Source organism: Canis lupus, chromosome 12 (assembly GCF_011100685.1).
Source record: "Canis lupus familiaris isolate Mischka breed German Shepherd chromosome 12, alternate assembly UU_Cfam_GSD_1.0, whole genome shotgun sequence".
Classification (NCBI taxonomy): Eukaryota; Metazoa; Chordata; class Mammalia; order Carnivora; family Canidae; genus Canis; species Canis lupus.
This window is the reverse complement of record NC_049233.1, coordinates 34,743,998-34,756,699: the sequence shown is the minus strand read 5'-3', so window position 1 is coordinate 34,756,699 and position 12,702 is coordinate 34,743,998. Positions and strand designations below refer to the sequence as shown.

The 12,702-nt window shown below is 33.1% G+C and overlaps 1 protein-coding gene and 1 long non-coding RNA gene across 53 annotated transcripts in view; one reads left to right on the top strand and one right to left on the bottom strand.

Moving 5' to 3' along the window:
• The window catches only part of LOC111098312, a 178,132-nt gene extending 174,679 nt beyond the window's left edge, over nt 1-3,453 (top strand). For all 3 annotated transcript variants that reach the window (XR_005367910.1, XR_005367908.1, XR_005367909.1), the window contains exon 4: nt 2,702-3,453. This is a non-coding gene — a long non-coding RNA (uncharacterized LOC111098312). The remainder of the gene's footprint in view (nt 1-2,701) is intronic.
• RIMS1 (regulating synaptic membrane exocytosis 1) overlaps nt 1-12,702 on the bottom strand; it is a 477,431-nt gene that overhangs the window by 129,670 nt on the left and 335,059 nt on the right. For 20 of the 50 annotated variants that reach the window (XM_038554462.1, XM_038554466.1, XM_038554493.1 and 17 more), the window contains 5 exons: nt 12,339-12,495; nt 11,487-11,612; nt 9,800-9,862; nt 6,340-6,417; nt 5,367-5,456 (listed from right to left, as the gene is read on the bottom strand). In XM_038554462.1, coding sequence (XP_038410390.1) covers nt 5,367-5,456; nt 6,340-6,417; nt 9,800-9,862; nt 11,487-11,612; nt 12,339-12,495 — 514 coding nt within the window. The remainder of the gene's footprint in view (nt 1-5,366; nt 5,457-6,339; nt 6,418-9,799; nt 9,863-11,486; nt 11,613-12,338; nt 12,496-12,702) is intronic. The other 30 variants (XM_038554468.1, XM_038554498.1, XM_038554473.1 and 27 more) reach the window with 7 other exon arrangements.

Below are 12,702 nucleotides of genomic sequence, written 5' to 3'. Positions count from 1 at the left end.
TGACTATCGTAAATAAATTAAAAAAATAAAATAAAAGAGAAATTATACGGAAAGGTAACCATTCACTTCATAAGCAGCACAAGTAAGAAATAGTTGTGAACTACTGTAATATTAGAAGTTAAACCTGAAAAAATGAGATGACTGATTATATAGAAGGTATTTTTATTGTTTGATCTCACTATTTATTTTAGTCCTTTAAAAAATGAGTGATGGGCTTATTAAGGAGTTTACTTGTGATGAGCACTGGGTGTTATATGTAAGTGGTGAATCACTAAATTCTACTCCTGAAACTAATATTACACTGTATGTTAACTAACTGGAATTTAAATAAAAACTTGAAATAAAAAATAAATTAAGTAAAAAAAATTCCCCAGTATTGTTTTAAAGTAAAATGAATATAGATACTTATACTTTGAAACAAAGTATAAGTAACAAACAAAGCTTATTTATTTTAATTCAATTTATATTTGTTACATTTTAAGTAGGTACTTCCTTTCTGTTAGGCCTCATGTTTCCATGTAGAGTGAAATTCATTCAAGCAATGCTCCTGTCTCTTTTTACCCTTTGTCTCACTCTACCTCAAGAAAGGAAGACTGCCTTAGGAGATCAGTGACTGTGTTAAAGGACCAGGCACAGGTGACTTAGTCCTTTCTGGATTACTCCTTCCAAATCAAGCTACCTGCAAACAGCAAACACTGCAGGACACAAATCTTCAAAACAGCTGTAAGATCTGAGGTCTGGGCCTGAACCTGTCTTGTGGTTCAGTGAATCTAACTGATTCTGGGGTGGGTTATTAGCAAGCCTGTAGACCTAAAGTCACAGCTATTAAACTTGTCCATTGCATTTATGGTGATATTAAGATCTCCCATCTTCTAGTTCCTGGGTCTAGCTCACAATTAGACCCAAATTTGGGAATAGAAAATGGGAGTATTTTTAAGCCCCCTAAATCTCCAAATTGAGCATTTACTAAGTAAAAAACAATAATGCTATCAGAGATGGCAAGGACAAATAAGATATGATCCCTATCTTCCAGGAATAAAATATAGCAGAAAAAACAAATACAGTACTAGGTAAAATATAATGTTTTAATAGAAGTATATAATATTATGTGGGCCCAGAAAAGAAAGTGAATAATTCTGATTTGCAAAAGGGAAGTATGGGAGTAGGTGGTGTGGGTAATTTAGAAAGGTTTTATAAAAGCTATAGTTATCTGATGTCCATTTTTGAAGAATGGACATTAAAATTTTTAATCAGGGAAGCCCCAGTGGCCCAGTGGTTTAGCGCCGCCTTCAGCCCACGGCATGATCCTGGAGACCCGGGATTGAGTCCCACGTTGGGTTCCCTGCATGGAGCCTGCTTCTCCCTCTGCCTGTGTCTCTGCCTCTCTCTCTCTCTCTGTGTCCCTCATGAATAAATAAATAAAATCTTAAATAAAATAAAATAAAATTTTTAATCATACAACAAAGGAAAAAGTGATATTTTAATTTTAATGGAAAGAAAACAAGACAAAAATGAATAAAAACTATTAATAAAGGTCATGAAAAAACTAATGGGGCAAGAGTGACAAGGGAAAGGCTATAATATAATTCAACACAATCAAGGTAAGAGATCTGTTTGGGAGATTCTCAAAAGAGAATTAATAGGATTTACTGACTCCTTAATGTGAAGGACCAGGAAAAATATTTCCAGATAATGTGTCTGGTTATATGTCAAAGCTATCTAATAAAAGGAAAATTTAGGAAAAGAAAGTCTTTTGCTATAACAGGATACAAACCGACATAATGAATTTAATTTAGACATTCAGATGTACAGAAATGGCAATTGTTTAGAAATTCAGACCTAGCTAATACTCAAGGGAAAGTTCTGGCCTGGTCAATTATAGTGGAGTATTGTCTTCATATGTATTGGGAATCAAATTTTTGATAGAAGTACAATTTCAGGGGCAGAATGAGTGGGACAAAAGAAAACTGAAGATGGAAGTAGGAAAGACACCTATCTTTGTGGGATGGGAAGGAAGTGAAGCCTGTAAGAGGAGATCGTCATAACCAAAGCACAAGAAAGAAAATCTGTAGAGGGTACTGAACAGGGGAGAGGTTCAAGTGACAGGGTGGTTAATACAAAATGTTGTAAGATGCTGCTGAACAAATAGGGAGCCAGTGTAGTTCTTGGAGGAATTTCAGTACTATGATAGAGCCATGGTAAGGAGAAGTTAGACTGCAGAATTTACTAGGAGGTAAAAAATGGAGGCACTAAGTGGAGACTACCCTTTCACAAACCTTCACTAAGGCTATGATTTCTATGAAAGGTCCAAAAAGAAGATAAAGCATCCAAGAAAAGTAACTATTCCCATGGCTCTAAAAATAAATGTATCTGAACATTTAAATAATAATTTGTTTTAAAGCCTGAGAAAGAAAAGGTTAATGGTAGGCCTGCAACCTACCCCTTCCCAAACAGGGCACGAGGGGGAATGAATGATGTGAAACATTCCCTGAATAAAGATGGAGGAAAAGTTAAAAAACATTGACTAGCCTTCCTTGTAAACATTCAGTGATATTTGCTAGTGAAAATATATACATCTTCAGTAGGAAATAGTCTTCCTAGACCTTTCACTGTAAATAAACCCCAAATTGATTTATGAAGCATGACTAGATTCAGCAATGGGATAATTCATACTTGTGTTTGTTATTTGTGTATTCAACAGAATATATAATGAAGGCACTTAAAAATGGAAATGGCTTCCTTTGCAAACAGTGCTTCTACACGCACTATAAAACCTGGGCCAAACCATCCTAATAAGAGAGAAAAAATGGATCTGGTGGTTTGGGACTCCCTGAAGAAAAGAATACGTCATCTGTGCCTGGTGCTCCTTCATCTTTGAATCATTAGTGAACTATGGTGTTGGATATCAAGTCCGCTTTGACAATTTTGTACTGACACAAAACTTCATTCATTTTACAAGTTAGTGAAGATACTTCAAAAAAGGGCATGGAGGGGTTGGTACAACAGCATACAAACATTCATTAAAATGGTTTAGAATCAGTAAATTATTTAACTTTTATAGTTCATTAGGCCATGGAAACATGTCACTATTTTAAGAATATGTTTAAAAAATTTTCTTTAACATTTTATGTCCTGTGTATAAATTAGGCATTCATATAAGAAGTTCTCTGGTCAATATGAGAAACTAAGTAACTGGGACAAGCCTCTAAACTTCCCTCTCCCTACTCTCTGCAACATTCTGCCCTGGGACTTTATGCATCTTCCAAAGAGAACAAAGTCACCACTGTTGATACTGTGATGCTCTGCTTCAAAGCTGCTGATAGGTATGGGCACAAAACGGCATTTGAGGTCCTTATCCTCCAGACCAATAAGAATCTACAACTTGTGTAATTATCTTGATGAAAACTTAGCTCACTTTATGTTGTTCTTGGCAACGAAGTTAACCACAATAAATTAAAGATCATTGATCATACCAATTCTTGCCTCTTGGTCCTTTTTCATTTGCTAATGGAGAATTTCTATTTAATAATATAGACTGAATATAGGTTTCAATTATATTTTTCTTCTATCAAAAGTAAGTACACTCAGACTTCTCTATGACCGGTACAAAAATTGTAGCCAGATTGTCTACAGGCTATTTTAAGAATATTACTTAAGAGGTTAAATTCACTAATACATAGATTTGTGAACTCTATGCCTCTAGAGTAACAAAGGAACACATGCTAGATAGGTCAGCATAATAAACCTGTGGTATCCAATATAGTAGCTACAACCCATAAGTGGCTATTAAGCATTATGGAAGAAAGAATGTAAAATATCTATAGTTTTTAATTGATTATATGTCAGAATATTTCAGATATATATTGGGCTAAAGTATTAAAATAAATTTCACCTTTTAAATATGGCAACCAGAGAATTAAAAATTATACATGTGGCTTGCACTGTATCTCTAGTAGATAGTACCTAAGTACCTATATAAATGATATTAAAAATGTTAGGGTGTTGTTATATAGTCAGAATATTCTACTGAATTGAGCAATTCTATTCTGTTTTAATACCAACTGGAAACATATAAGAAAATAAAAATAAGTAAAAACTATAAAAAGATTTTTCTTGCTACTCTTGTATTTACTCTTTTCTTGAGGAGGAGGTATATTCTATAACAAAAGAGAAAAATAAAACAATTTCAACTGTGATTTTAGAAGAGCCTATAGCCATTTCAACTAAAATTTCTAGTACAAATATAAAAATATATAACATATAAGTTAGATTCCACTGTTTGCTATTACAAAATATATAAATACAAAAGAATACCAAATAAAAAGTAATTTCCTCAGTAGAATCATATGCAGTCAGTTAAAAATGGATGTGTATACCCATACCTATTATTTAAGTCCAGAAATAAACACCTCATAAATAGATTCTGACTAAAAAGATTGCTAAAGAAAAGTTTAAGGCAGCCTCTGAAGAAGAGGAGAAGTGGGTTGCACATTAGCATCAAAATTCTCTTCAAGATTTATAAATAGGTAGTAAACAAATCTCCAGTGAATGACTTCAAATTGAAAAGAAATAACAAGTACATACAAGACTATCAATTATAACCAACTTTATACTGGGACAGAAAATTCCATTATAATGGAAAAATTAGCTGCTTAGAATTAGGAAACACTATAATACAAAAACTTTGAATACAATTGAATTAAAATCAGAATTATTTATTAATCCATCAGTTGAAAGTGTTAAGTAAAACTGTGTTTGTATATATAATGTGCTCTTATTTTTGTAAGGCATCAGAAAATCTAAGATAAACATATCATTTTTTTGTTGTCAAAATAATAACTTACTGCAAAACCTGATCTACATCAATGAGAAGGTTGACTAAGCAATGAATATAAATTTACAAGGTAAGTTTCCCACCTAAATAGAATTCTTATTTTTAGTTTGTGGGAAGATTGCTCTTAAACCTATACTTAATAGGAACTAATAGGAAAGTGATCCCCTTCGGATAACTCTCTGGGCCCTATAACATTATCAGCATACTGAAGGCTCCCTGAGTTGTGTGTAAATAAAACGACCGAACAGCAACAGAAGGGAAAAAGCAGCAGCCAGAAGCAGTGACAAATTACACCACACCATTTGCAACAACATTCATGGAAATATGTGTATGTGTAGCCCTGGGCTTACCCACATACACATATCTCTACTTAGATATGTATAATAAGGGAAGGGGGAGATGGAGACAGTCAGCAAAGTGAACATGAATGAATAAAACTGTGAGAATCACATGAAACAAAACAAAGTGATCAAAAAAAAATCACTAGTACAAATGATAGGAAATTAAGATTAAGAAAGTCTTTATTTTATACCTTTCTCGTTCTGGTGAATGCAAACTAGTATCTGGTCTCAAGCAGTTGGTACTAGCACTCCTAGCCCTGTCAAGAGAGGGCTGCAGTTCACTAGTGCCAGTGCATTGCATCCAGTGGTAGAAGAGAACGACAAAGAAAACAAAGAAAGGAAGACCGTGTTAGAGAGTAAAGCATAAAATAATGTCCCCTTTACATAAAATGCAGAATCACTGTGATTCAGTTCATAAGGGTGTGAGAGAGCTGACAGGATGGCAGTGCAAAATTTTGTTTAGAAAATGAAACTAAACAAAGATTATGCTTGAATTGGTTTGCATAATTTTTTAAAAGGGTCTCAGACTGAAAAAAAATGAGACTACAACACACCTACTTATGAAAAAACTGGATACAGAAAGCACTAAAACAAAATGCCTAAAACTTCGTTACCAAGAACAGATGCCACACCAAAACAAAATGAAGGACATTGGAGGAGAAAAAATTTATGACTCAACTATTTTGGTTCACGACACTAGACAAGGGGAAGTGGAAGGCATGACTTCCAAATGTTCTTACCTAACCAATATTTCATCAGTAAATCTCAAGACTCTTGAGTGAAAGCATTCATGATGCAGGGGAAAGTCCTGTCTAGTCACTGACTTGGTTTTGGTATGTGCAGGCAGAACTGAGCTTCACACATTAAAATTATCCAAAAATAAAATAATATAAAATTAATTATCATAATTAAAATCAACAAAACAAATGACACGACAATTAGAATTCTGATATTTAAGTAGACTTCATTTTGAGAAATATTAAGGAATTAGTAAGTTTTATATAGTTAAAGTCATTTTTAGATATCATTAATCTCATGAATCTCTGTGCATAATTACTTTCAAGAGAAAAGGTTAGCGCTTTATTAGAAATTGAATTTGTTATGTTTAGTAGGCAAGGGATTCAGGATTGGTTTATAACTGGGACTCACTGTTATGGCTCTTACCTGTAAATATTCCAGTGAGAACCGTTCTCTAACAAAGGCATCTTAGGCGGTAATGTTTTATAGTGCCTAACAAAATGTCTGGAACATGGCAACACAAACATGCAGGAAACAGAAAAATATATATGAAGCAAATTTTATTGGGACATGAAAAAATGTCGGAGGCCTATTAGGTTTCAAACAAAGACAGGTCTTTTGCTTATTAACAGAATAACCACAGTAATTATTTAAGGGTAGAATAAGAATTATTAAAATATGGAATTATAGACATTTGACTTCATAATTAAGGTAAAGACTCAAAATTATAATTTAATTGCCTTAATTTGAAAAATATCTGCCAACAAAATTCTGAGTTAATCAATATTTAGACTTACTCTTTAATCCCTGACTTAATACTACATCTGCTTCTGTGGAAATAAACAACTCATAGCTAAACGTGCTAACCAAATAATTTATGTAATTTGGGAATTAAAATATGACATTGTAGTAATAAGCAGAGAGCTGACCAGCATGTCAGGGAGAAAGCTCATCATGGGATGGAACTGCAGTAAGGAAAGATTAGACCAAAAGATCAGGTGAGTGCAGTGGAGGAACTCTTTCCCATTTACTGGCATCTGAATCCAAATCCAACCACATGTAAAATTTATCACTGGGAAGCAAATGAGATGGACAATAGATGCAAACTAGAATAGAATTTTGATTTGGCAGAAAATGGTGGAAAAGGCCCAACCTTATTTGAATTATTTTAAATCTCTGAGGGATTCTGGATGGTCTAAACTACACCAAGGGCAAGGTAGATCCAGTTAATCAATTATTTTTTTTAACAATTTAATGTTTCTATAAATTTAACTGCTGATTATGAAAGTCCCTAGTCTATTTCAGCTTATGTTAAAATACAATAAACAGGGAAGGGAATAAACAATTGCTGAGGACAAACTAAACATTCAAACACCCCACTGGCTTACTCATATTTATACTAACATCAAATCAAAAAAAATCTCTTAAAGCTTCAGTTTAAAAATATATTAGAGCACCATATTTGAAAACCAACTGAAGACAAATTTGACTGAAAATAAGCATCTGCCTGCTTCACAAGCAGTAGTTTTCTTTTCAACTCCTGACCTTAGGCAAATATCTCCAGCAACAGGTTGCTCTATAACTTTTTAAAGCAATCAATTCAAAAGTGGTTTATTCAGGAACACTTTGACAAGGGTTAGCAGAGAATGTGCATCAGAATGGAAGAGAGCATAACATTTATGTATAGTATGAAGGCTCTAAATTCGCACCTTGGCTTTGCAACTTAATGGCAATGAACCTGGCTAATTCAGACCTTTTCCTACGTCTATATAAGAGTGGATATAAATCCACTTAACAGGAGTCTCAGAGAATTAAATGGGATAATAGATATAAAGTATGCAACACATAGTAAAGCAGCTATATAGCATTTTCTGTACAATGTTACTTTCTCAGGTCATATTTTTATGAAAAGGATTTAATGGTTAAATAAATAGATATTAATTGTGTAACAAATTATAATCATTATCAGTTATAAATATAATAATTGGATATTATGTATTAATTATTAAAATAAATAGGCAGAAAATGGATTAAACAGCATGAGATATATTTCTTGAGTGTATGATGACTGTAACATGATGTGCATACTAAATCTTCAGGGAGGGACTATATTTTGCAAGTTTCCAAAATCTGTTTGACTCATACTCTATTACTGGCACAGCACCAACTCCTCAAAATCTAATTTTGGAAAAACTAGTTTAGTGGAAAATGTCAATAGATCTGATTTTGAATCCTTGCTCTGTTACTTATTAAAGTTTCTCAGCACCTTTCCTCATCTGTAAAATGAGGGTAATAACATTCACATCATATAATTACTGCCAGAGAATTGAGATAAAGTACACTAATGACAACACTATACTTGGTGCTCAATGAATTGTATTTTCCTTGTTTGCTCGAAAGTAGTAAATCCTCAAATTTTATTCTTAAAATTCCCAAGTGAATATGAAATGATGTATCTTGAAGATTGTACAAAATGATGAAATTACCAGTATATTATATTTGCATATCTTGATATTTCAACTTTATATGTAGAGAATACAGGAAAGAAAAAATATATTTAGTTCTTCCATTTAGACTATTGGTGTAAATTTATTTCGTTTTACTTTATTTATTTATTTATTTTTGAATTTACAAATACATTGTTCCTATTGACAAACTATTTTTTAGGAAGACACATAATAGTAAGTCTGGGCAGTTAAGCATTATAAAGAACTTGAGATAATTTTTACAATATTTATAATTTTATATTTTTCTCTATTTCACAATCAAAACTAGCATTTCCTCATTTTTTTCCTGAGTCACTACAAGAAGACATGGAAATAGTTATCAATAGGATAATTTTATATATAAAAGAAGTTGAAACAATTCTTATTAGCATGACCATGTTTGCATTACTTAGCAGAAACACGTGTGCCATGAAGACAAAGTAAATTCTGCATTCGTCCTTGCACGCAGATGTTCCACAGTTACAGCCCTTTCCTACTGTCTTTTTATTAGCCAAAATATTTGAAAAAGTTTGTCTTTGTGTTGGTTTGTTTCACAGACTTCTACTTCCTTACCTTCTATTAACTCTAAATTGGCATAAATGTTTACAGGTTGCATTCTATGCATAATCTATGAGATTTACTAGTTAAATTTATTTATTTTGGATATGAAATCCAAGATGTAATGAGATGTAAATCAAGTATCAGGTTCTAAGTTCCAATTTACAGTAGAATATTACATCCCCTTTTCTTCTCAACTTTAAAGAAGCATCATATTGTTATATGCTTATATGAGAAACTTTGTATTATAACCATTCTGAATGGTGAGGGGATGAGGGAGGGAGGGTTTAGAAGTTAAGGTCAAATATTCTCATTCTTTATCATGAAGGAAGCTGATGCTCAGCCAATAAAAAATGACCATTATTAAGATTTTATTAAAAGCAAATAATATAAATAATAGTAGGTTCCAAAAGCAAATTAAAAAGGCTAAAACAAACATAATCATGAAAACAATAACACTGCCATGCACAGATCAGACCTCCTGTGACTAGACAGGTATGTGTGTGTGCTGCCAGGGGCCTTGGTGGGGCTGCTCATAGTGAGCATTTTGAATTGTAATTGTGGAAATCGGTTCCTCAGTTTTAGGAATGTGTAAAGAGTTCCACAGAGGCACATCAGTCTCTGGAGTTTGAATATACAAATAGAAAAGCAGTCTGTCTGGATTAGAATTAAAATATATTTGGAACCTTTCCACAGCCTCCAATAAAACAAAACAAATTTTGAATACTTGGGAAACTAATTTTACATATTTGTAATAATACCATTATGTGCAAGAAGAAAGAATAGTAGAATGGAAAGAGAGTCATCACACACAGTTACCATTACCAAATCCCTGTATTTACCTGGTTGTATGTAGGCATTCTGCACTTCGTCCTCGTTTTGCTCTGGGCAGCATAAGAAGCTCACTGCACAGACAGGATGGGTGGTGGATGAAACAGATAAATCATGAGGCATTAAGTGACATGGAATATGTCAATGGTATGCCGATGAAAATGTGAAAAGGGAAGAAACCAGATTGTCTGCACTAGCATATTTGCTCGAGAGGTTAAACAAAAATAAACATGACAGTATTTTAAAAAATTTAAACAATAAAGTACAAACATCATGGTCAAAGTCCTAGCTGTTGCTGATTTGCTATCGTATTTCCAAGTGACTTTACAAAATATTCAAACAAAGCAAACCTAAACTGAACCTTCCCCAAGTAAGACGCAGAAATCTATTTCTAATTCCTGATAGTTGGGTATTTTAAAAACTTTGAAAGGCCTATACATCTGGCCATTCTGATGCTAATGAGAATCCTAAGCATGAGTCCTCTTGGCTCTTACAGTCACTAAAAATGCAATATCATATATGTTACTTCTTAGCCAATCATGAATATACTCAATTAGAATTGTTTTATTTTAAAACTGGTACTTTTTCTACACTCAAATGAATTTCACTTTATTAAATGCCCTGGTCAAGAAGCCCTCTTTTTCCATCCTCACCTAAATTCACAGTGGCCCCAATGAAGGTTGACAAAGTGGCCCTCACTCAACTCAGCTCAGGCTGAGCAGTGTGCAATCCTATTCCTCAAAGCAGTTCTTATCTCAGTACCCAGTATGACTCCACTCTTGAAGGTCATGAAACCACTTCCCACAGTAGGATGACAATAAAGGATTAAGAAGCTCTACTGAGTTCTGTGTCCTCGATTATACAGCAAAAAAAAAAAAAAAAAAAAAAATCAATCATTAAGCACCACTAACATTTCCCTACTCCTTCCTGAAAGTTTTTCCCACTTTAAAAAATCCAGAAGAGGATATCCAGCAAGGTGGGTATTCTAAAACCTTAAATCAGATCCTGAGCTTGTGATCTGGCATATATAAGTATGTGGTTAGTCTGAGAACAAAGTCTATGGGCATGTAGAACAACAGAGCTGTAATGTAGATTTTTAGTAATTGTGTCCAGGAAGTACTTGCTCATATGAAAAAAAATCCATCTCAATATTTTATACTTTATAGACATTTTATAGAAATACATTTTATGAAAATTAGGTATATAAAAATATTATTATTAAAGTTCTCACAGAAACTCTGCAACATCAATTGTCTTTCAGATGACCTGTATCCAAATTTGTTTAATAACATAAAAAACATAATTTTATAATTACATAATTGTTTAATAGCATAAAAACAATTTTATAATCACATCAATAACATCCCAAAGACTGCAACCCACAAAATATAAAATATTTGAAAATTGCTTCTGTAGGCTTCCTTCTATAATTTAGAAACAATAAGCTATGCATTTTAAACTGGCTAAACATAAATTTCTATTTATTAAAAAATGCACACATTATGACAATATAATGTTAGCCAAATATTTCCTAGAGTCGCATTTCTATTAGAATATCCTCACAGCTGTTCCTTGAGAGTTCACTTTCGAGCAATTAAGTACTTTTACTTTCTGATGTACTCTGCCAAGATATCTATCATATACTAAAAAGGAGCAAATAAAAAGTTAAAATGTTGAGATCATAATTTGAACAAATACCTGTCTTGTTCTGATAAATACTGACTATCCACATCTCTGGATCTGTGATCAACTGGACTTCGGGAGGCATCATGGTGTCTAGTTGGAGAACGTGACCTTCTTGTTGGATGAATTTCATCTAAACTCCTAAAATGATTACAAAAATACATATGGATCAAAGTGTATAATCTTCCCAAATCTGGCAAACTAATGGGGAAGATCTGTCAGTAACTGGCAAAATACAGGCATGGCTTGAAAAGTTCTGGCATCATAACCAAATACATATTTTATCAATGAGCTAAAGGTATTAATTCCCTATGAGTGATTTCCCTGTTCTGCATTTCTCCAATCTTCTTTTGCATCTTTGTCAAAAAAGGACCACAATTTTCATCTGCATAAGTAATTATAATTTCAGAAGTATATTTCAGGATTAGAGCACTACATTACTTATGTTTTATATACTTTTTTTGAGCACTTAAAGTGCTTCAAAGAGACAATTCTAAATTCTAAATTTCTTAAAAATACATTCCCTCTTAACCTTTTCCTCTTTGCCATTTCTCTCCACAAGTTATTCATTATTATACAGTTTTTCCTAACAGGAGAGAAAATTGGCCAGCGGAATACAAGATAGTCATTCAAAAACTATGCTTGAGACATAAACTTTTTCAAATCCCTGGAAAAAATTTCTTGAGATTCAAGAACAGAATGTGATATAGGTTGAGTAATGCATAAAAAGACATTTTGCTCCAAATGATTCTGAAAAAGGAACTTGACTGCCCAAACCATTATTTCATGTAACAGTCTTGTGGCAGCTTACATTGTATTAAAATTAAAAATTACTGACAGAGACTTTAAGCCCATTTCAAAGCCTACCTCTGTAATGGCACATTTGGTAAACGTGAACGCGGCCTTCCCTGATCATCGCCGCGGTGAGGAGATACTGAACGTGAGCGGTGATGAGTTGTTCTTTGCTGTTCTGGCACAGTTAATGTTGTAGATTTACTTTCTCTAGCACTAGACCTATAACCTACTGGCAAGAGTACACACAAAATATCAGTCAGTACTCTTCTATAATGCAAACATTAATGTGGAAATATCAGATTATATCTAGAGTAGATTATATCTACTACAATAAATGCCATGCAATCAGTATTATTAGCTTTTCTCCTCAAAACTATTAAGTATACGTACACAGAGTGTAACATATACATGCATAAAAACAAGCTACAGATTTGTT